We start from the raw sequence: 25,162 nt of genomic DNA, 5'->3' as shown, positions 1-25,162 counted from the left end.
CGTGATCTGCGCATGTGCAGCTCGCAGAACTGCATGGCTGGCAAGTGGGGCTGGCCGCCGCTTGGCAAGCCCTGGGAATGGGAGTAGTATTCTGACCCTCCCTCCCACACACGGTTGCCTTGCAACACTCCTCCTCTCCCCCTGCCCCTCCCCAAACAACTCTTATTTGGGACAGGATCCCTACGATTACATGACATTTCAGATTTAAATAGCTGGAATCATGACATTTACAATTTTTAAAGTCCTGTGACCATGAAATTGGCCCAAATGGACCATGAATGTGGCTGAGCCCTACTCACCTCCTGACTGAAGCAGTGGAAAGTTCCATGGTTTTTCTGCACTTATCAAAAGCCTCTTTAGAATAAAAATTTCTCCTGACTCTTGCTTTCCCAAGAAATCTGTTACCTCTTATGTGAGTGAGACCAGAAACTATATAATAGCTTCTGGCATATAATATAGCAAACACTATACGGTCGCTTCCAGCCCTGGTCCTGAATAAGGATGTTAAGAACTAGTCAATTCCCCGCCTCCCGCCCACCCTTTCTGCCTCTATCAGATAGAGGCAGCAAAGAGGAGTGGGAGAGAAAGAGTACTTCAAAGCAGCAGCACCGTACAGCTGAACCAGGAATCTGCCGCTTTGAAAACCCCAAGGCGGAGTTACAAAGGGGCAGCCTCCGCACAGCTGATCCGTGGCTTTAAAACTGCTCCTTTAAAACTCCAAAGCGCCCTGGAGCCCAGGTTCAGCTGGGGACTCCCCATTTGATCCTGGGCTCCCTGCAGCATGCAGTGCAGCATGGAGCCCAGGGCCCATGGCTTTGAAATGCACAAGAGCCCCCTTTAAGGACTCTTGTACATTTCAAAGCAGGCACGCCTGCATGCAGACCAGAGTAGCAAGACTTCCCACTGGCCCCAGGCTGCCGGCAGAGTTCCAAGTTCCTCCTTTGAAATGTACAAGAGGCCCAGCAGGGGTTCTTGTACATTTCAAAGGAGGAATCTGGAAGTGCCTATGGACAAGTTGAGTAGTCAATGGAAACTCCATCAACTACTCGACTAGTCAACCACAGTTTAACATCCTTAGTCCTGAAAAAGCTTTTGCCTTGGTCCTGCATTTTGACCTGTGTGAACAGACAGGGCCCACATGGATCACAATCCAGGATCAGGGCTGCACACTTGTGTTTAACTTCAGTCACATAAGTAGACTCATTGACATTGATGTGTAATTGTTTGCAGGATCAGACTATTGCTGCTTTTAGTTTCCAGTCCCAGAGGCAACAAAATACAAAGGCATCCCAGAGAAAGAAATACATCTTCCCACTGCTGTGCTTTAAAGAGTAGGCGATCCTCTTTCTGAGACCGTAACTGGCTCTGATAAAGATGCTGCCTGAATGGAGATGAACTTGGAGGAGAGCTAAGGGAATAATAGCAGTAACTCATTCTGTGAGTTTAGCCTTTTTGCAAACTCCCTATGAGCAGTTTGTGATTTTAATCTTCTCTTTAGAATTAAATGCCCAGTGTACTCTAGGGGTATGCCTAGACTACATGCCTCAGCCGGCAGAGGCATGTAAATTAGACATACCGACAAAGTCAATGAAGCGGGGATTTAAATATCCCCCGCTTCATTAAAATAAAAATGGCCGCCGCATTGTGCCGGCTCAGCTGATCGTCGGCACAACGCGGCAGTCAAGATGCGGATCGGTCGGCAAGGAAAGCCTTTACTGACCGATCCTGTAAACCTCATTTCACAAGGCATAAGGGATCAGTTGGCAAAGGCTTTCCTTGCCGACCGATCCATGTCTTGACTGCTGCGTTGTGCCGACAAACAGCTGAGCCAGCACAACGCGGTGGCCATTTTTATTTTAATGAAGCGGGGGGATATTTAAATTGACTATGTCGGTGTGTCTAACTTACATGCCTCTGCTGGCAGAGGAATGTAGTCTACCCTACGTGGAATTCACCCATGCAGAGATCTAAGACCAGGTCCATGCTCCACTTATGTAGGTCTAAACTGGCATGTTCCAACTCTCTGAATAATTCATTTGTGAGGACTCATTAGAAGAAGTCCAATAAAATTCATAATCTGAGATGCATTTGTCAAGTTATATGTAACTATTTCTATTTCTTGACTGAATTAATGTAACAAGCAATACATTATCAGCCAGATTCCCCCCTCCCACACACACACACTGGATTTGGCCACCACTGGTATTGATGAGAGGTTGTTTAAAGGGCACTTTTAATGTGAGACTCACTGCACTGAGTGTTTTCTTGGAAGCATCTTGTGAGTAGCGCTGCAAATGCAAGACAATTGCTGTGGACACATTACAGGGCACTTACCACCTTGTAGCAAAAACATCTTCCTGAACAGCTCATCGCATTCACAGAAACCCTACATTCCATGGGCCACTGCCACAAAAATCACACGACAAAAGCAAATAACGTGTCAAACTTTCTGAAGCCAAATTGTCTGAATTTTTTGTCAAAATTTTGACAGAAGAAAAAATTGGAGGAATTTGTCTCAAATATAGATCAATCTGTTTTTCAACCAAGTAAAGAACAGGTAATGGTTTTCCACTTTATAATGAAAACCTGATCAAAGTTTCAGGCTGTGTCTAGATTGGCCCTCTCTTGCGCAAATACTTTTAATGCAAGAGTTCTTGCGTTAAAGTATTTGCACAAGAGAGCATCTACACTGGCATGTGCTTTTGCGCAGGAGCATCTCATGCCAGTTTAGATGCTCTCTTGCACAAGAAAGCTCCGGCGGCCATTTTCGCCATTGGGGCTTTCTTGCGCAAGAAATTCCTGTCCTGTCTACACTGCCCTCTTGCGCAAGAACACTTACGCAAGAGGGCTTTTTCCTGAGCAGGAGCATCAGAGTTCTTGTGCAAGAACACTGACGATCTTACATTAGATTGTCAGTGTTCTTGTGCAAGAACTCGCGGCCAGTGTAGACAGCTGGCAAGATTTTGCACAAAAGCAGCTGCTTTTGCGCAAAATCTGGCCAATGTAGACACAGCCTCAATGTCTTCAAACAACAAAGACATTCTCATTAAATATTTTGCAAAAAAACACCCAACCCAAAATCCCTTTATTTAAAAAACAGATCAAGTCACAAATAGTGGCTCGGTATCTTTCCCATTATTCAGCATTATAGGTTGTGACTCCGATCCTGCATACACTTAAAAATATCCTTAAATTTATTGCTGTAAGTCAAGTTTAAACCCATTGAAATCAATGTAACCTTTACATGCCTAAAGATATGCAAACATGCAAGTGTTAGAATCATAGAATCATAGAATACTAGGACTGGAAGGGACCTTGAGAGGTCATCGAGTCCAGGACCAAATACTGAATAGACCATTGTGGATAGACATTTATCTAACAGGTCTTAAATATCTCCAGAGATGGAGATTCCACAGCCTCCCTGGGCAATTTGTTTGCAGGGCCTGGACCAGTATCAGTTTCAGCAACATCCACAATCCTACAAGTATTTTTGCAGATGCTCAGTTTCAAAGCACATGAGCAGTACCCCAGAGACAAATTAAGCACATGCATAGCTGTAGACTCAAAGCCTTAATGCATTTCTTTAGCCTGAAATGCTGCCAAACTTCAGGGGGGGTACTCGTCTATTGCTTTGGTGTTGGATCTGTGCTGCAGGAGGTACTGAACTCAGTCTAGTTCCTTTTTTGCAAGCACCTGGTTCATTTTGCAAATGTGCACTGAAGCTTTTTTTTCTAAAAGGTACAGTGTTGTCCCCTCTCACGGGATCTGTTGAGTGTCACTGGATTCCTTGTTATGATTGGAGAAGACTCTTAGCTTATAAAAAAAAAAAAAAAAAAAAAGGCTAGACACTCCCTACACAAGTTCACAGAAATGCCTGCAACTATGACCGAAATGCTCCCTTAAAGGCTTCAAAACAAGGCAATGAAAAAGCAGCCCTTTTTCTCTTATGTTCACAATTTTCACGTGAAGTCTCATGCTCTTGGCATTGTGACCTTTTGAATGCCAAAACATCACGTCTAATGACCTCTGCACATGCAGACACAAATACTGCCAGCCCTGTGCCATTTTTAAAGGACAAACGAACCAAGGAGACAATAAAGGCATTGAAGCACTGTGATTCAAACCGGAGCCCAGAACCTGCCAGCTGCTCCTTGCAGAAGCCCCCTGACTTTACCAGAGCTTTGCAGGAGAGCAGGAATCCACCCGCTTACAGAACCACGTCCAAGACATCAGCCTGTAAACTTACCCAAATGTGAGCAGTGGGAGGCCCAAGCTGAGAGTTTTCCATGCACTCGCTCTGAGAAGGTATTTCCTCTGCACTGGCTGTGTTAGTGCTCTCACCAAACACCTGTGTATCATCATCAGTGGACAGCTCATGCTCACAGCCCACCTGATAGCTAGTGAGGAAATACACTGACCACTTCCACCCTGTGTGTGGTGTACCGGTCCTATGCACCAATCCTTTATAATATGCCCCTATCCTTTGGCGAGGTATTGAACACCCTTAAAGAATCAGAGAAAGCGATTTTAAGGACAAGGAGGACCCAGCTGAAAGCTGGAGGAAAGGCAAAGAGCGTGTCCAATTTGAACACCAAGGAACAACACTGCACCTGGACATGCAGTTAAGCTATGTGCACTGTAAAGAATCACACAGAGAGAGAGAGGGAAACAATGTTCCCACTAATTTTTTTTCACCCAGGTACGGAATAAATTTTGTTCTGTGCACCAAGGCATGTGCAGATGTGCCCAATAGAAACCCAGCTGGGGGAGGCTATGGGCACTCTGCTATTCAGCTGTATGGCATTTGAATCTCTCCTGGGAAGCCGCCCAAGCGCTCAGCTTACACGGAACACTGGGGAGAACTGTTGTCCCCCATCACAGAGCAAGGCGCCTGGAAAAGAACACTCTTTTAAAGTGAATGCCTCCTGCAGCGCTGCAGCCACCTGCTGCTTCGCTGCAGAGCTTCTGCCCCCAATCTCAGCTCACTTGGCTTCCCGCTGCAGATGGAACGATGCACTGGTGATGACCGAAAGGCAGCTCTGTACAGGTCACATGGACACGTGCGTGATCCCTGCCAGAAGGCCTGCAAGGTGATTCGATCGGAGGGGAGGTTTGCATTCCCTCTCTGTGCAGGGTGTGGGCCATGCAGGGAGGCGCAGGGGTGCAGTTGGGTGTCTGAGGGCTCCCTGAGCCTCTGCTGACGGGCTGACAGACAGCAGGTGCTGGGCCTTGCAGGATGAGGGCTGGAGGGGAAAATTAAACATCGCATGTGGAGGTACAATAGTATAATGGATTTGGGGTTGCCAGATGGTTTAACAAAAAATACCGAACACCCCTGCAAAAAAAACACTGGGAAAACATTCCATTGCGAGAAAAAGGGGGGGAGACCAAAGTTGTTGAGGAAAAAAAAAAAAAAGGCACTGTGACTTTAAATGGCCACGCCCTCACCAGATGCTGAAGGGGAAAATTATCCTCACCAGGCTTCCATCCGAGGGAAACAGGAAATATCAGACATTTCACATGTCCGGTATTTTCTGTTTTTTTTTTTACCAGACAGGGACCCAAATAACGGAGAGGCTGGGCGAAAACCAGACACCTGGCAACCCTAAGCAGGTTCTCCAGGGACCTGGCAGCAGCATCTTGCCCAGCACGTAGGGGTATGCTGAGCCTGGGGTGGGGAAGAGGTAAGAGAAGTCACCCGTAATGGTCGTTCTTTCTCCTCTTCATTGCAGTGCGTTAATTTGGAAGGTATTTCTGAGCAGCAGGCCTAGTTCCTAGCCAAGCGGCTGTGGGCGGGGGCCTCCCCGTGGCACCAATCTCTCCACCTCTGTTGTATATCCCATCAAACCACTTTGCCTAAGATTCTGGCCAGATAGCAGCTCGCCAATCAATGCAAGAGCATCAACTCCTTCCCTGCCATCCAGTGCATGCAATTTGCAGCCTGGCCTTGGGTTTCAGAGCCCCCAAATGCCTGCTCAGCTCAGCCTGGAGCATTTTCGTAGCTGGTAATCGGCCTGATGGATGGCCGCCTGCGTGAGTGACCCCGTGGGGGTGATCTGTCTGTGCCTATTGGCGAGATGTCTCCCTGCGAGAAGCAGCGTTTCCATTTCCCTTCCAACCCGTCAGTTCTTTCCCTGTGCAAATGCAGGGCAGGGGACTGGACTTGGTGACCTCTCGAGGTCCCTTCCAGTTCTAGTGCTCTGTGCTGCTGTGATTCCTCTCCTTCCAGGAGCCCTGGTGTGTCCCTGCAAACAGCAAGAGGCAGCGGCTGTCTGGTCAAAGACACAAACCTGGCTTCCATTCTGGCAGCCAGGGGCGGATGAGAGTGCCGCAGGACCCAGGGCAGCACCGCGGGGCCCCGGGCAGCGAAATTTTGCGGGGCCCCTCCTTTGACACTGCGCATGCGCCGTGGCGCCATGACACATGCGCGGGGCCTCAGGAAGCGCGGGGCCCAGGGCAGCCGCCCCGCTCACCCTGCCCTAAATCCGCCGCTGCTGGCAGCATCTGGAGTTCGCTGGGCCCCTGGCAGCGAGGTGGGGAGCTACCGGGGCTTAGCACAGCTCCCTCCACTGGGATGGGGATGCAAGAGGAGGCATCCTCACAAGCCACACAGCTACAGCTTTGGGGCCCTGCAGTTCAGAAGCACCCCACAGAGGCGGTGGCTTTCCCCTTCTCCCCTCCCTGCAATGGGACTGTGGTCAACCCTGCCCGTGGCCCCCTTCCAGATGTGGCACCGGGGCTGGTGGCAGCATGGGCCGTGCAGCCTGGAGCCTTATAAGGAAGGTCTGAAAGGGAAGTCCCCATCCGTCTCACCTGGCAGAACTGCTGCCGACCAGCCATGGGGCTGGCTGGTGCTGAGAGATGCTGCACGCCCACAGCGCCCATGGATTTCAACAGCTGGGGGAAGCATTCGATCCTTCTCGTGACCTAAGGAGGTGCCAGCATGAGAGCCAGCATCAGTGCTGGGCTGTGGATACTGGACATGCCCAGTGAGTCCAGCAACCAGGTGGCTGATGGGGCTGAGTTACCCCCTTGTCCTCCAGCTGCCTCTGAGCCCTTGAAGAGTCAACCCTTGTTCTCTAGAAGGTCTTTCTTTAGGAGACTGACGGGCAGTAATTCCAGCTAAAGAGGAGACGGAAAGGTTCACGGTTAGTATGCCCGTGCACTGGCTGGCTCCTCCATGGAGACATGAATGGGCAACATCTTCCATACAGGGAATGGTGGCAAAATTGCCCCGAGAGGGCAGGAAGGTAATCTGCCCTGATTTAGAAGTGGCTCAGGGACGGGACCCGGTGAGAGAGCTTTGAATCCTAACCATCACCGCTCAGGGCTACCTAATTCCTTCCCGTACCGCCTGGTGGGCGGGGAATCCGGATGCAGTGGTGCGATGTATCATCTTCCCTTTCTAGTGACATGTGAGGGGAAGCGCCTACTATTGCTGCCTGCTACTGGAGTTACTGCTGTGGCTCAAGGCTTTGGAACTCAAGGCTTGAGACTCACACCCTGCTGGTGATGGTTGCAAGACAGGTAATATTAGCAGAGCCAAAGCAGGCACTCCCGCAGCCTTTGTACAGGCTAAGTGCTAGCCATGCTGGGGGTCTCAGGTTCCAAGAACAGTGATGTATTCGTATCGGGCTAAGTCATGAAATGTCTCCAGCAGGTACCCAGGTTTCTGGAGCAAGGGCCGTCCGGGGAGATTTTGGAGCTGGAGTGTTTAGAGCCCCAGCAGCATTTCCGCCTTTTGCTTTGTGTTTCAGACTCCGACAGCCTTTCCAGCCCGACCCGCCTAAGCCTCAGCCTGTCAGAAGGGGAGGAACAGATGGACCGGCTGCAGCAGGTGGAGCTGGTCCGCACCACGCCCATGTCCCACTGGAAGGCAGGCACAGTGCAGGCATGGCTGGAGGTGGTCATGGCCATGCCCATGTATGTCAAAGCCTGCGCTGAGAACATCAAGAGCGGGAAGGTAGGCGAGCCAGTTACGTGTCTGAGCCGTTGGTAGCGATCTGCTGTCCGCCCAAAGTGCATGATCCCAACCTACCCTCTGAGAGGCGAGGGGCTTCAAGAGCCAGAAGTGGGGCCATGTGTTCCAGCTCCCGCCCATCTTCACTCACAGCCAATGTTCCTTCTCATTTTTTATCCAGTCATGTGCAGAATAAATATTGTTATGTGCACCAAGGCAAGTGTGGATGTGCACCACCCGTAGAAACACATGCTTCTGGGTGTGGCACTCTACTAATCAGCCGGGCGGCTGCCCAAGCGCTCAACTTACAGGGAATACTGCTCACAGCCAACTTAATCAGTGAGGAAAAAAATGTTTAGTTGGGATGAGAATTCCATCGTTAAAGCAGGGGATTGTTGCTAGCACCACTCATCCCGCTCTGTTATCCCCCACCACACGCAGGCTGGTCACTGCTAAGGTGAGAGCCTTCTTCACCACAGCTTCAGCCATTGACAACAGTTTTCCACCTCGTTGCAAAGGTCAGCTTCCCACTTTGCCCACACCCACTGTTGCTATTTAATCTCTATTTATGTTATTTTTCATTGGTGGGCTTTTCTGTGGTGCTCTTCCCTAGACGATGAATCAGTTAATTCATCTTCACTGTAGCTCTGTGCGGGTGTGTGTGTAGGGGGGAACCATTATGCCCATTTCACAGATGAAAAAAGTGATCACGACTAAGTGTCATGGCCAAGGTAACACACACAGTTTGTGGCAGAGCCAGGAACAGGACCCAGTTCCCAGTCTTGTGTCTTACTTTTTCCCTTCCACTCTATTGTTTTGTTAGTTAATACTGAGTGTAAAGCATTTTGGGTATAGTTTCTGAGTACTCACACAGCAAACTGCCTGGCTGTTATCTGAGTGACCTAAGTCAATGGCTGGGATTCATTGTTGTCTTTTCTTGGAGAGCAGATGTTGCTAAGTCTGAGCGATGAAGATTTGGCCACAGGGCTTGGCGTATGTAGCTCCCTTCACCGCCGCAAACTAAGGCTGGCAATAGAGGATTACAGGGATGCTGAAGCAGGCAAATGGTAAGCTCTACCTGTGGGTGTCAGAACCACATTTTCTACATTCCACGTGCATGCATGCATATCTGTCCACGTGTGCTTGTGTGGGCATGTACGTATCCACATACCTGTACGTATAAGTTCATGAGCGTGTCCACCTGCATGCATGCATACTTTGTGTGTGTGCGTGCATGTGAACGTGCATGTGTGCACCACGCACATGCATATAGGTGTATTCATGTTTGCATTTACATGCTATCCTCAGAAGGCAGGTAAACTTTCTGAGGGCAGCGGGGAGAAGAAAGAAAGCGAGCGAGAGTGTGAGGTTAAAAAACCCCACATGTCAGGGGGAAATTATTACTGCTCTTCTTAGTGTGAGAGAAAACTCACTTTAACAAAACTGACACTTTTGTGTTGCATAATTACTTCCTTCAGTGACTTCCCTGTCATTTTTGCTCAGTTAATTAATCAATTCTAGAGTGCGGTGCTGCTCCTGCAGAACTGCCCTGGGTGATCAAAAAATAAATCTACTGCATTTAAAGCCACAAAACTAAGCACAACATGAACTCCCCAGTGAGATTTGGGAGCGGGGCTGGCTAGCAATTCAGCACAGAGGCTAGAGCAAGATTTTCCTAAAATCAAATCCCCCGGTAAAAGCAAAACAAATAGTTGCCAATCGGTTAGTATTTATCTTCTCTGTTTCCTGGAGTAGGATTTAAAACCTAATCTAGTGAGTGGGTTGCATGAGTGGCTGCCTTCATCTCAGTGGGCCGCAAGACTGTCATAACCAAGACAGTTTCCTAGGAGAGTGTAGTTTTGCTCACTGCTCTTACGTACCTAACGTTTGCCAGGTCACCGGTTGAACTGTAGCAGCACTTTGATTGGCTGTGGAGGGAGTGCACAGTTCTCCCAGTCAATGTCACTTCACATGCCCTTGCTTTACTTTAGTAATACCGGTAAATTATTTGTTTTCTTACCAATGCGAAAATTGGAAAGGCTCTTTTGCATTGAAGCCTGCCTTTCTGCTCAGTTTCTGCTTTGTTATAGACCTCAGAGCTGGGAATAGGGATGGCGAGGTTAGATTAGCGAAGGGCTAGTTAACCCTTTAATGAATTAATCTATTGAACGATGTCGTGCCGACTGCCCCAGCAGCTGGGTGACTCCCGCCTAATTGCAGGGAACAAAACCCAAGTCTTTGCCTGCAGGTGACAGGTGTCTCTAAGGAAGCACAAGGGATTATAGAGGGGTAAATATACAGGGCAAGCCGCAGGAGAACCATGCTTGGAGTTGAGTCTCCCACCTGTCATGGGTGGTGTTTTAAGTAGCATTATGAGTGAAGACATGCAGTGATTAGCATGGACGCATGTCTCCACGTGCTGTGACTCGCCCCCGTGTGTTATTGCCTCACCCCACACACGGAAGACATTAGAAACATGCAGAGATGGAGGCTCCATTTCCAGATTTGCCTGTCCCATTGACAGACGCACACCTTCCTTTGTGCCTCACCAATGGTCTTCCCTGCTGCGATGCTGACATCTTGTGGCTAGTTGGTGAGCAACGCGGGCACATGCCTGGCCTTTCTGTGGCAGCCACTGCAGGGAGTCCTGACTGGAGATGGGCAACCCCGAGTAATCGCACCCACCCCGGGTTGGTATTTTTTCAAAGGGGAAAAGACACAATAATCAACCCAGCACCAGTCAGCACATTTCCTGCTTTGTTCCTAAAAGTAGGGAGCCAAACCACCCTTCCTTGTAGATGTTAAAGCGTAGGTCAAATCCCAACAGTAATTTACACCCAGATCCAGCAAAAGAGTCGAGCACGTGCTTGGCGCTAGGCCTGTGAGTGATCCGACTCCAGCCAATGAAATCTCTGTAGAGACCTTGCAACCGGGGTGAGTCGCTGCCGTGTTTTTGACCTGCCCAAAGCCCGACCCTAACTCACGTTTGCCACGCTCTTACCCCTTCTCTGACGTGGCCCCTCAGCCACATACAGGATGGGCAGCGTGGAGATCGGTGGCGTTCTCCTTCATACTAGGGATGTAAAATCCCATTTAATTGGTCAACTGCTTAAATGTTATGTTTAACCAGTTAACCACTTAAACAGGGGTGGGTGGGATGCTGGGGGATGGGTAGGAGTGGCCCCCTGCTGTGGGCAGGGATGGCTCTGGTTTGGCTGGAGCACTCCCTGCCCACGATGAGGCAGGTTACATCGACTGCTGGTTAACCATAACCGGGAAACATAACCCGGTAAGGATGATGCTTACCAGTTAACCAGATAACCGGTTAACCATTCACATCCCTACATTATATGAGTGTGGAGTTCTCCTCCATAAAGGGAATTTCCCATTGGCATAAGGCTCAGGGGTACAAAGTGACTGGAGCAGACCAGAGAATCCGGCCCACTGCCTGCACAGCCTTTGTGGAAGGTGTTTGCATGATTTTGAACATGGGGTACCATCAGCCTCATGCACTTTGGTTGTCCTCTGTACACTCTGCAGCTTGTCTAAAGCCTCCGAACTGGACCACCACTGGGTGGCCAAGGCCTGGCTGAACGATATCGGGCTATCCCAGTATTCCCAGGCTTTCCAGAATCACCTCGTGGATGGAAGGATGCTGAACTCGCTAATGAAACGTGATTTGGAGAAGTACCTTAACGTGTCTAAAAAGTTCCATCAGGTCAGCATATTGCTGGGGATAGAGCTGCTTTTCCAAGTCAACTTCAGCAAAGAGGTGAGACCAGAAAGGGTTCAAGCAGGCGGTTGGGTTTGCTCCAGAATATTTGGCATCCTGGGTGAATTATTTGCCTTTCTAGCGCTCCAGACCAGTGCATGTTCTCAGAGTGCTCTGCATTCCCTGTGCCTGTCTCTCACCGATCAATTACGTTACGTGGAACAGCATGCCCGCGTCTCTCCCTGGCCTTGTGTTACAGAAATAGTCCTACTGCTCCATAAGGGCAGGGAGTGGAGATTTCAGAGCTCCTCATCTTTCCCGGAGCAGCATTCACCTACATTGGGGTTTTCCCAGGCAGTGCCTCTTGCTTGATCCCCTGCCTTCTGTCCCAACCATTCACATGACAGGCAATGTTTGGGATTTTTCAGAGCAGTCACTGCAGCTCAGAAAAAGCCCTGGTTGGACCACTTTCTAATTGGTCCCTCCCTGCATCTGCATCTGATTGGTCCATTCCCCTGCCAGATCCTGCCTATCCATGACTCGGGCTCCCAGTCCCTGGGCGGGGGGTTCCGCAGGGAGGCATTGACTGATGGTTGGTGGAGTGTTCTGGGCTTGCATCTGAGCGTGGAAGCAACACTGCCCTCCTCCTATGCACTGCAAGTATCCGTTCCAGGACCCCAGGTACCCATCCCCGTAACATACAACTCCAGCACCCCCAACTGTACCTCCCTCCAGCTCCTCCTACTCCCTCCTTTTCAAGCTTTTCCCTCCCTTCTGTCAGGGCCCTCTTTTTGGAAACCTGAGCTATGGTAACCCCACCTGATCCCACAAGGCAGGAACAAAATAACCCTTTAGCTTGGGCGAGGGAGGGGAATGAAAGGGCCACATTGGACCCCATTGGAAGATGTGGCAGTTCCTCAGATAACATTAACCGATTTTCCTTCCTCAACACCAAGGGATTCTTAGAGAGAGAGGTAGGTAGGTAGCTGGTTACAATTGTTGTAGAAGGAGAGGCATCCCAAGATGTTAGAGAAAGAAAGCGGGGGAGCAGTTTTGGTGTTTTTTAACCAAAAAAAAAAAAAAAGCAAAGTGCTGGTACTAGGGTTGCTAATGGTTTTGTTGAGCAAAAACAAAAACAAAGAAATGGCCAGGGAAAACCTGTCAAGCAAAAAAACAAAAGGGCTGGGGAAAACTTGTCAAGCAAAAAAAAAATGGCCGAAATGCGGTCGCGGCCCCTTTAATTGCCACGTATCCCTAGTGGGCTTCCGTGTGGCGTGGTGTGAGTGCTCCCATGGCTGGGGGCTATGCCAGAGAAAAGCAGTGTGTGTTCCCCCAAAAAGGTGACGGTACACTGTACCAGTGCGTACCGTCAGAAAGGAGGCCAGGTCTCTTATTGGACTAACTTCTATTGGTGAAAGAGACCAGCTGTTGGGCCTACATAGATCTTGAAGAAGAGCTTTGTGTAAGCTGGAAAGCTCAGCTCATTCATCAACAAGTGTGGGTCCAATCAGCTGTATTGCCACACTCACCTTGTCTCGTGAGAAGCGATCCCTCCTGTTTGAACCATTTCTCACAGGGCCATCCTTAGGATTTATGGAGCCCTATGCAGTGCTATTAAACTGGTACTCCTATGCCCAAAGGCAGCTGGAGTGGGGACGATTTTTACCATCTTCAGCAACACACTATTGAAATATTTTTAAAACGCATTTTAAACTAAGGCCCTGTAGACCAACACAGGAAATTCAGAACCTGCCAGTCTGCACCCGGGGTTGGCAAATGCCTGTGAAATGGCTTCATTCCCGCTTGACTGGCTGTTTCACGGGTTCAGTGCTCTGCTCATGGCTCTGGCCTGCTTTTTCACTTAAAGTGAACTAGAACCTCTCCAGAGGAAGCAGAGCCACAGAAGAGGGATAGGAAGAGGCAGGCGGGTGGACATTGAGACCCAGGGATGCCCCACATTTTCAGGTGCCCTTCCCAACTGCGTATTTTGCATATGGGTTAGGATGGCCTTGATTTTTTATTGGCCCTTGCTGCTGTCTGACCATCTAAGATCCCAGGAGAAGGGACTTCTGGATCTTAGGCTCTCCAAAGGCAGAAGAGGGCATTGCTGTGGTCTTTGTGGAAGAACAGATTCCTTAGGAGGGATCTGAAGAAGAGATGACAGGGCCTGTTTTACTGACAATAACTAATGTCCACGTGTGCAGGTTCTGCAAGAGAGGAGGGCTCGCTGCGAGACTCAGAACGTCGATCCGCTTGTCTGGACAAATCAACGGGTGCTCAAGTGGGTGCGGGACATTGACCTGAAGGTAGGTGCTGCTTGTGAGGAAGTGGGTGCCAAGAGAGATGTAATAGGGAGGAGAAGAGTCTGCCTGGGCAGGGTTCAGTCTTCGTCACTCAGGCCTGGAGATCAAAGCTCCGGAGATTGATTTTCAGCTATTTGATTTAGCGGGTCTAGTAAGGACATGCTAAATCAAATGCTGAGAGTGCCCTGTTGACCCCAGTACTCCACGGAGTTGTGAGGAATAAGAGAAGTCAAGGGGAGAGTTTCTCCCGTTGACCTCTTGCCATGGGGTCACCCCAGAAATTCAGTTTAAGGCACACCAATTCCAGCTATGTAATTCTCAGAGCTGGAGTTGTATATTTTAAGTCGAATTTCTCCCCCAGTGTCGACCTGGTCTCAGATCTCAAGTGGGTGTCAGAATGATGAGATATACCAATAGCACTATGAATGTGGTCCCTGGAACATGACGGTCATACAGGATAGAGAAAGCCATGTCAAGTTATTTGCTGCCACAGACGGCATCTGCTGACATCCTAGCATCTACCATCAAGGGAGGGGGCAGACGTGTCCTTTCTTGTTGGGTAAATCCGTGCTCTGGTGGTTGCTTTCAGGAGTACGCGGACAACCTGACGAACAGCGGCGTGCATGGGGCTGTGCTAATGCTGGAGCCCACGTTCAATGCGGAAGCCATGGCCACGGCTCTGGGCATCCCGAGCGGCAAGCACATCTTGAGGAGGCATCTTGCAGAGGAGATGAACGCCATCGTTAACCCAGACAAGTGAGGCCCTTTGCAGCATTCGCTCAGTAGCTGTTGGCGGGGGAGGTTGGTTGTTCTCGTCTCGTGGACTCGCTGGGGATGGTGCTGTCATTGGGATGTGAGGGACGGGATCCCTCAATACGGCCAGGGAGTTTGCAGCCCTCTCTCCCTCCCCCGTTGCCATGGTGCTCTTCTCTGCAGATGCAGTGAGGTTTTGTGGGAAGGGGTGGGACTAGGAAAGGCGATTGGGGCAGGGCTAGTGGATCTGGGAAGTAGCTATCCCTGCACACAGAGGGAGCAGCAACCATAGGGGCTGCTCCAGCTTTCTGATGCAAAAGCAGCTGCAGAAGCAGCCTGGGCATGGACTCTTTGTTAACCAGCAAGCACGTGGCTGGGCCAGATTCAGAACCCATCCAAGTGAAGTCAGCGGGATACCTTCCCTTGACTTCAAACAGCATGCCCGTGGTACGTGAGACATCTGCGGCCGGATCCTTCCAGCAGCTCAGGAACAGGTCCCACTGTCCCAAAACGGAGTGAGTGCTGGGGACAACCCTGCAGGAAAGGGGAGTGTCCCGTTGTATTTCCTGTGTCACACTGAAGTTAAGAAGGAGGAAGGACGTTCAAAGCACGGAGAGGCGGCTGCTGACCTGACTGCCTGCCAAAAGAACAGACCTGTTCAAAGAGCCGGTATTCTCCAGGCAGTAAATCTTAACAGCCATGGAAACAGAAACCCTCTAACAAACTAGAAGAGCCAGAAAGTCAACACCCCTCTCAAGCACAAACCATCATGTGGCCCTTTCCCAGTAGAACAGATTCTCAAGAAGGTGTATTTGTGTACGCAGCCTCTGCAGAGAGTCCTACTGTAGTAGGCAGGAAGGGAGACGTCTGATGAGGGGGGACATCTGATGAAATTTACCCATGTGCAAAAGGCCAGCAGAAAACTCCAGCACGTAGATTTCATTTACCATCATACACAGATTGCCCAAGTCACAGCTAAACTCTGGAGGCGTAAAAGGATTTTAAGTGGTGCAGCGTCATAACTAGGTATTTTTGTGCTTGGGGTATAAATATGAATTATGTGCCCCCTCCTCTCCAAATTAAAAAATGTCTCTAGTTTGCTAATTTTTATTTATCTTTACTTCAAGAAAAATCAATTATGAATTAGTACAGTAATATAACAAATATATTTTCAATAATATTAGGAATATATTTTACATAGACAATTAAAAAAAAGTCGATAAATAAAATATGATCCTTAACAAACAATAATATACATAAAAGAACATATAATAAATGACAAAAGAATTTTACAGAGTCTTTCAGCACTCCTGTTTCGCTGCATCAGGCCTCGGAACAGGCTCGTGTAAACTGGGGCTTAGGTTAGCCCATGTCACACTCTTTACTTTTGCAGCTTATTATTTTAACGTATTGCGTCTTTGCGCCCCTGATGATGATGTGCCCAGGACGAGCACCCCGCTTGTCCCACCTTTGTTATGGAACTGAAATTGATAGCTGTGTGTAGGAGCTTTCACCCCATGAGGAGTAAGGGGATAATTTTGCCAGGTATACACCCTAGTCTCAATCAACTGCGGTTGAGTGTTGATTTATGTATGGACCAAAAGAGGAAGTCACCCATCCTTTCCCCGGTTCCTTTTCACTGCCTAATTCTGCTGAGTGCTGCCTGCCCAATGGGAAAGAAGAGATGGCTCCTACGCCGAGTCCTGACCAATGACTTTGGAGGAAACCTTGGCATCCCTCCTCATTGATGCTGTCAAGCACCTCAGGCAGGCTGATGGTTGAGCTGGGGAGAGAGGCGACAGATATTCCATATTTCACAGGCAACTGTACCACATGGCCTGGATTCTGTCCCCACATGAGTGATTGCCAAAAGCAGGGTGAATGGATGGGGATCCCCGAGGATGAAGCAGGGGCAGGCAACCTGACCTTGCACAGAGGCATCCGGTAGGATATAAGCACCTGTGTGCATGGGGTGTCACATTTCTATCCACCCTGAGCCCCCTAATGCCATAGGCAAGCCAGGGGTCACAGCATGACCTGCATCTGACAAAGTGGGTCTTTGCCCACAACAGCTTATGCTCTAAATCTGTTAGTTTATAAGGTGCCATAGGACTCCTCATTGCTTTTGCAGATTCAGACTAACACGGCGACCCTTCTGATACTTGAAGCATTACCTGGTACCTCTCCTATTTGGGAGCACAGAAGTTATTGATTGTCTACAGCGGCCAGCACATTCCAGCTGCTTTTCTAGCTTTTGCACCCAAGCAGCAGAAGGAATTGTCCATAGCGGAGTGTAGGAACCAGGGACAGTACTGACCTGATAGGAGGAAAATACATGTTGGGTTTGGTAAATGTAAGAGGAATAAGTTATCCTTTCATCAGTGTTAGTAGCCAATTTTCATGTTTTTGGGAACTAAACATCATTGTGTGCTGTTCTTTTAATGATGTTTATTTAACATTTGTTCATAATTTTAATATGTAGCAGGTTTAAAACAAACAAGAGAAAGTTTTTCTTCAAGCAGCACGTGGTTGTCCTGTGGAACTCCTTGCCAGAGCAGGTTGTGAAGACTAGGATTTTACCAGGGTTCAAGAAAGAACTAGATAAATTCGTGGAGGTTAGGTCCATCAATGGCTATTAGCAAGGAAGGGTAGGAATAGTGTCCCTAGCCTGTTTGTCAGAGGCTGGGAATGGGTGACAGGAGAGGGATGACTTGATGACTCCCTGTTCTGTTCACTCCCTCTGGAGCATCTGGCATAGGCCACTGTTGGCAGACAGGATACTGGGCTAGATGGACCTTTGGTCTGACCCAGTACGGCCGTTCATATGTTCATAATAGTGAAATCGTAATGAAGCTGCTTATGCTATTTCCAAGCAATCTTGTTAACGTGTCTTGGTGAAATGTATGTTTGTTATGTTTCAGTAACGAATTAAAACATATAGGCAAGGAGTATGTTCCAGTGGAGACAGCAGGAGAAATGGGAGTCAGGACTCCAGGGTGCTTTATCCTGGCTGTGCCACTGACTCATTCTGTTACCTCCGGCAGGTCATTTAACTTGACTGTGCCTCCATTTGCACATCTGTAAAGTGGACATAACAATACTTGCCTACCTCTCAGGAGTGTTGTGAGAATTAATGTTTGTAACTTGCTTTGAGATACAGAGGTGACAGTGCAAAATATCATTACAGTGTGTTCAAATTTCTATATATTAAACAGCCAAATAAATCACCAGGACAGGCTGTGGCTTTTAAGATGCTTTGTTTTTGGAGGCCTCTGAGCAGAAGATGTGTTTTGTGGGCTCTTCCATTGAATGTAGACTCTCAATTCATCGCTCTGGCTGTGAGGGTCTTCAGTTGTCACTCAGCTTATGGACTGGGAACGCTTTATAGATTGCAATCTCCTAATGCAGAATGGTAGAAAAACAAATCAAAGGAGCTCCGTTCACTTTCTATGGGAGAGTCCTCTTCCCCAGTGGATATTCTAGTAGCTTCTATTAGAGTCCTCTAGTTGGTTTAATTCTACTAGTTCTTACTGGTCTCTGTTAATTTCTACTGGCCTTTTTTGTTTTCTCTTCTCCAATAGAACCTCAGACTTATGACCACCTCGGGAAAGGAGTTGTTCGTAACTCTAAAGTGTTCATAGCTCTGAGTAAATCACGGTGGTTTTTCTTTCCAAAATTTACATCTGAACATTGATGTAATACAACTTTGAAACTTTACTATGCAGGGAAAAAAAACCCCACTGCTTTGAACCATCTTAATTTAAAAGAAATAAGCACATAAATCTCCAGGGGGTAGAGCTGTGTTAATCTGTAACTTTAAAAACAACAAGTAATCGTGTGGCACCTTAGAGACTAACAAAAATATAGATAGCATCATGAGATTTTATGGTCAAAACCCATTTCATCAGGTGAGCTGGTGAAGAATAAAAGCAACCCAGAATTTATCATTTATTTTTTCCTTCTTTTTCTGTTATAAATTCTAGGTTTCTGTTATTCCTCTACAGCTCATCTGAGGAAGTGGGTCATGCCCTTGAAAGGACATGATACTATTAGGGATTTTAGATTCTGGGTAATTGAATAGTTGTGTAACCTCATGAAGTGTTATGAGTTACACAACTATTCTGTTGTCCCTGGGGGCGGGAGCAGCAGCCAGTGTACTCCTGCCCCACTCCTAGAGAGCCCCCTGCCTTTGCACTGCCGCCTCAGTATCAGATTCCCTCATGGACTGGCAGCCTACCATGCTGCGCTGCTGCCTCTGATACAGAGGCAGCAGCGTGGGGTGGCAGCAGCCCTGTCCATGAGGGTCTGAGCTCCTTGTGGACAGAGGCTGCTGCCGCAAACCAGCCTCTGTTCGTGGCAGACCCAGACTTGCCACAGACAGAGGCTGTTCTGTGGGATGCAGAGCAGCCTCTATCTGTGGGGAGCTCGGCTCCCCCACAGTCGCGGACAGGGGCTGCACTGCAAAGCAGCCTATGTATCCCTAGATACTATATATATTAGGGTGCCACAGGACCACTCGTTTTTAAACCACAGCAATAGTTTCCTCAACATGTCTCATCTTTGTTTAAACTTTCCCTTTTTTTAGTAGCTTACATTTAACACAGGATTGAGCAATGTTTGCTGCTGCTGCTTCTGCACCCCTCCCCCGCTGCTGTCAGATTGCGGACTTACGGTTCCGAATGAGGTGTGACTGGTCAGCTGGTAACTCTGGTATTCGTAAGTCTGAGGTTCTATGGTAGAGTCATAGATTTCAAGGCCAGAAGGAACCACTGTGATCATCTAATCTGATCTCCTGTGTAACACAGGCAATCGAACATCCCCCAAATAATTCCTTGAGCAGATCTTTTGGGGAAAAAACCCATCCAGCTAGAGGGCCAATAGAACCAGCAACCAGTACATTGCTCTGTTCACTTAACTGCCTTACTCCACAGGTAGGAAGTCTTCCATTAAAATCCTGATTAGTGTTTGAACATGAAAGATGCATGTGATGTTCTATCTTAGTCATTGGTCCCATGCCGATTGTGGTTCCACTTTCAGCTGAGTGACTTTAATTAGCCTCATATATGGACCAGTCATGGGGAGCGGGCAGGAAGAGATATGGTAGTGACATGGGTTGGCGCTTTATCGGTATAACCAAGAGTGAGGCTGTGTCTACACTGGGCCACTTATTCTGGAAAAGCAGCCGCTTTTCCGGAATAAGCTGCGAGCTGTCTACACTGGCCCTTGAATTTCCGGAAAAGCAACGATGCTCTACTGTACAAAATCAGCCGCTATTCCGGAAAAACTATTCTGCTCCCGCTCAGGCATAAGTCCTTATTCCGGAACACTGTTCCGGAAAAGGGCCAGTGTAGACAGCCCAGTAGTCTTTTCCGCAAAAAAGCCCCGATCGCGAAAATGGAGATCGGGGCTCTTTTCCGGAAAAGTGCATCTACATTGGCCACAGATGCTTTTCTGGAAAAAGGGCTTTTCTGGAAAAGCAGCCTGCCAATGTAGACGCTCCTTTTCCGGAAAAACTGAAAACGGAATAGTATTCCGTTTTAAGCAGTTCTGGAAATTCATGCCAGTGTAGACACAGCCTGACTGTATTACCAATGTCTGGGATACCCTAGGGAGAGCACATCCCTACATCACTGGATGCTTCTGACAGGGACTAGATGGGTCTCACTGAGGTAAGGTGCTACCTTCTGTAGTAACCCAGTCTCATGCAGCAGGCTAGCAGCACACGGTCTATGCACAACTTTAGCCACATACGGAGGCTGTAAGTGGTATGTAGGTCTTAGGTGGGTTCTCTGCATAGCAACGAATTTCATTCAGAGTGAGGTTGAATCTATCCTGGCTTCTAACCTATGGGACTGTTTGCTTTGCTCTGGAGATCCGTGCTATGACATTTGAGATGCAGTAGGTCGACAGGGTCCAAGAGCTGTATCCAGATAAAGTTTCCTCGATTGTTTTGATCATAACTGTCAACATACTTCCCACCGCTTTCTCTCTAGCCTAAACCAGCGCTAGCCATCTGTTCCTAATTCTGCAAAGATACATTCAACTCCTGTTCAACTCTTTCAAATTTCCTGTCGCTATGATACCACCTCAGTGCTTATCTTACAGCCCCATTGTGTTAACGTCCTGGGTTTTCTGAACCGGCCTGCTTTCTCGATTGTCTGGCTTTTGGCTTGGAGGTCATGGCACTGAGCACACAAAAAGCTTTTAAGAAAAGATGAAAAAGTTCCTCCCCCAAATCCAGATTGTAGTGATGGCAGTTAGAGCGTTTTCTTTCTTCTTCAGCCAAGTGGCATTTCTGAAAGTCAAAAGTGTATTCAGAGCAAGCAAAAGCTCAGAACAGGTCATACCCTACTCTGGAAACACCCAAAGAAGCATGGCCATGCTTAGGACTTTGGGGCCCAACACAGCACTATTAAATTAGTGTCCCTATGCCAACGGCAGTGAAAGTGGGGGACGATTTTTTAGACACGTGATTTTATAATAGCAAGAAAGACACTAATGAAACACAATAAAAGCAGATTTTAAACTAAGGTCTTGTTGACTAACACAGGAAATTCAGACACTCCCAAGACATACCTGGGATTGGCAAATGACCTCTAAATGGCTTCATTCCTACTTGAATGGCTCTTTCTCAGGTTCAGTGTTCTGCTCCTGGCTCTGGCTGGCTTTTTTAGTTTTTAAGTTAACTAGCTCCTCTCCGGAGGAAGCAGAGCCACAGACCAGGGAGGGGAAGAGGCGGGTGGGTAGACATGAAGACTCAGTGGTGCCCCACATTTTCAGGTGCCCTACACAGCTGCATATTCTACATAGGGGTGAGGACGGCCCTGCAAGGAAGGTTCAAGAAACCCCATGAGGGTGACCATTAGGAGGCCCACTGACTGTGAAGGGGCAGCTTCTGGACTCTGAAAGAGAACCACTAATCCCTGCTGCTCTGGTTCCGCTCTTCTGTCCAGCAGAGTGGCCTCAGGACTACCCAGTGGCAACTAGGGAAAATCCCATCAGGAGCTCATGCTACTTCCTGGAACTCCAGTGGGGTCAGCAAGACCTTTTCCAGGCTCCCAAAACATAGGCAATGCGGGTGAAGAAGGTGCTTTAGGGAAAGAGAGCCAATGCCGCGGGATCCTTAGCTGGCATTGCTAGAACCCTTTGACAATGTGCACAGCTAAGTCCAGTAGTGGCTGATTATAATATCAGCCCCCACCACTGTGGGAGGGGCACACAGAGGAGTAGCTGGGATCTGGACGGCTTTCACATTCTGCTCTGAGATTTCAGTGCACAGAAGTCAGGCGATTCCTACTGTGATTTCCACAGCGGTGGTAGCCCTGCCCTGTACGCCTGTAGTCTACTTCGTAACACTGCCTGTGGTGGTCATTTTATGTGCACAATGTGACTGAGTTACAGTCGCTGTGGTAGCCTGACCTTTAGACTTCCTGACTTTTTGATGTTTGAAACCTCAGCCAAATGTTGCTTTAACATAGTTCTTCTCCTGGTTTTATATGAAACCACAGTCCCTTAGTAAGTGTCTTAACTGGCCAATCTGCCACCAAGTACAAAAGAACAGAATCCAGGTGGCCACCTACCAGTTGGCAGGCAAACTCTCTGTAAGGTGTAGATCTCATCAGTTCTGAGGGTTCTTGGCTCAATTTTGCTATCACCTGGCAAACCTCACGTTAACTTTTGCTTCATGCACTCAGTTTGAAAGCAGAGGCACATTGTTAAAAAAAATGATCCTTTGCCAAGGAAAGAGGCCAGCTTCACCTAATGACTTGGATCTCAGTGTGAAATTCTCCATTATGGAGAGCGCCAACACAAGTGTAACCCACAATCATAGTCTATTATGTGCTCCCCACGTGCGTGATTCACACAGGATATGATAGTAATGTAGCCGTGTTAGTCTTGTGTAGCTGAGACAAAATACAGGGCTATGTAGCACTTTAAAGACTAACAAGATGGTTTATTAGGTGATGAGCTTTCGTGGGCCAGACCCACTTCCTCAGATCAAATAGTGGAAGAAAATTTTCTTCCACTATTTGATCTGAGGAAGTGGGTCTGGCCCACGAAAGCTCAACATCTAATAATCCATTTTGTTAGTCTTTAAAGTGCTACATAGCCCTGTATTTTGTCACAGGACATGAGTCTGTTATAGCCCCTGCTGCAGAATCTGGTGCCCATCGCAAGCTACGGAGACTAATGCTTTCAGCTGTGGGCTTCTGTGCTTCTATGCCAGTTGTCGGCCAAGACGGTGATCACCACATAAGTATCGGCTAAAGCTGTTTTGAGGGATTATGGGAGATCTAAGTGGTGCTGGCCCTCAATCTCAACAAGGGCTAAGATATTAACAGAACCCATGTTCACCGTTACAACATTCGGTAGCAACCTATGGTCCGGGGGTTGTGCAGAGGTGAAAGTAAGCGTTGTGTGCCCTGTCTGGCAAGAACTGGCTGAGCTGCAGGAAAAGCCACCAGGGAGCCATGTAAAGAGCTGGCAGAGATTCAGGTTGCAATAGGACAGCACCTATAAGAGATTTTAAGTTACTTGCACCGCTGGAGTTGTGTCAGCTTCTCATGGCTTATTTTGATTGTGACAATGATCCATTGAAGAGCCATCTTAGCTGGATTTAGTTTTGTTTATAGGAAGAAACCGCTGTGTGACAGCCCTTCTGGTAGTATTAGCCCTTCTTTAGGAGGTGAAAAAGAAACAAAGTTAGCTGGGGAGAGAGGGGGTCTGGAGCTGGTATTGTTGCTGGTGGAGCTGTCCAATCCTGTGTTCTTGAAGACAGAACACAGACTGGGAGAGAAAAGAACAGCTCAGATAGCAAATTTGGCGGCTTTCACTTGAAACTTTGCTGCTGGAGAAAGGCAGATACTGAATTGTAGCCTTACCAGCTACTCCGAGCTCGTTCCAGCAACAGGGCCTTACGTGGAGCTTGTCCTCCTAGTCACCAGGCGTACAGTCGGGTTGCTAAGATGGCGTCGTCTTGCCCAGCAGAGCCAGACTAGAAAAGAGGGGAATTAAGGGGAAGAGGGGAAATGACACACGAAGGAGGGAGTGAGAGCAGGAAGCAACATCTCCCGCCCACCCTCCATCTTTCAGAACTGAGCTGACTTTAGAGCAGCTGGCAATGTCTCTGGCCTGGTGTGGTCAAGATGATGAAGGCCCAACAATGTCATGGTGGCTCCTGGGGCCTTAAGTGATGGTGAGGTGAGGTGAGGCAGCCATTGGGGTGAAGCTCTTTCTTTGCAATCCAGGTATCCCCCCTCAGATCAACAGTGCCCAAGACGGGCTGGCAATCCCCTCCCATTAACATTGACCACTGGAAAGGCATTCCACTGATTTCCCACCTGTTTCTAGAATCTTTCCACTCATCGTGCCACCTCAGGACTTTACCCGGTGCCTGGCAGACCCATTTGCACAGCTGGGGTAACCCTAAACAACACTGTTAGCAGCAGGCTGTTTCTCTCGCCTTTTTGCTGACTTTTAAGAACAACTTTGTATAGCAGGCTGAGCTGGGCTTCTGTTGCCTTGCGCATAGGCCCCTGCATCACCACTCTGCATGGTGTACATAGCACTCCTTCACTGCAGGGGACCTCTGTGCCCCCAGACAGGACGGATGCAAAGTATCCAGTTGAGAGATGGGAGGGGAAATCTGCCCATTTCCAGCTCGGGCAAGAGAGATTGAAGCTTCAGCAGGCCTGATGGTACAGATGGCTCTGGTTAGCTGCCTTGCCCAAACCAGATGGCTCACGTTGCAAACATTATGCTTTTGTTTGCACACACACACGCGCGCACACACACACTCACGCCATGCGCCCAAGCAAATTGGGAGCCCTACAGCTTTTGAGTTGTCAGGGCTGTCCACGTCATTAGATGTGTTGATAGCAGAAGGCTTTGCGCTGGGAATCTCAGCACCGCCCACTGCGAAATCCATCCACCAGAAAGCGCTATTTTTGCCTGCCCTGATTACCGCTTTCTTGACTGTCATGATGGGAAGCAGCAGCAGACAGAATGGCAAAGGCCCAGTCCACTCTCATGGCATCAAAACCCGCTGCTCAGAGATACCAGGCAGACGTGGGGTGTGACTCATGAGATGGGGAGGGTTTCATAGCTCAGTCAGCTGTTCAAAGCCAAAGTTCCAGTAGTAACTTTGAAAGTGCTACTGTCTTGCAGGGCAATGTTCCCTCTCATCTTCTCCATCCCTGTGCAGAATGAATTTTGTTACATGCACTGAGGCATGCAAGAATGTGCACCACCAGTAGAAACAAAAGCCTAGCTGTGGGTGCTCGGCTAACCAGCTGGGTGGCATTTGAATCTCTCCTGAGCAGCCACACAAGTACATCGCTTACAGGGAACGCTGTTGCTGGGTCTTTGGAGTTGTGGGGGGTGAATAGGGCCGGGGCCGGAATGTGTCTGGAAAATGCGTCTCATGCCCCATTT

The 25,162-nt window shown here is 48.5% G+C and overlaps 1 protein-coding gene across 7 annotated transcripts in view; it reads left to right on the top strand.

Annotated features, from left to right (window-relative positions):
- KAZN (kazrin, periplakin interacting protein) overlaps positions 1–25,162 on the top strand; it is an 844,711-nt gene that overhangs the window by 810,996 nt on the left and 8,553 nt on the right. For all 7 annotated transcript variants that reach the window (XM_075906495.2, XM_075906499.2, XM_075906496.2 and 4 more), the window contains 5 exons: positions 7,758–7,963; positions 8,909–9,027; positions 11,501–11,732; positions 13,877–13,978; positions 14,565–14,731. In XM_075906495.2, coding sequence (XP_075762610.2) covers positions 7,758–7,963; positions 8,909–9,027; positions 11,501–11,732; positions 13,877–13,978; positions 14,565–14,731 — 826 coding nt within the window. The remainder of the gene's footprint in view (positions 1–7,757; positions 7,964–8,908; positions 9,028–11,500; positions 11,733–13,876; positions 13,979–14,564; positions 14,732–25,162) is intronic.

Source organism: Pelodiscus sinensis, chromosome 24 (assembly GCF_052426305.1).
Source record: "Pelodiscus sinensis isolate ZL-2025 chromosome 24, ASM5242630v1, whole genome shotgun sequence".
NCBI classification, from domain to species: domain Eukaryota; kingdom Metazoa; phylum Chordata; order Testudines; family Trionychidae; genus Pelodiscus; species Pelodiscus sinensis.
The sequence above is the reverse complement of the archived record's forward strand: the minus strand, read 5'-3'. Positions and strand labels throughout refer to the sequence as shown.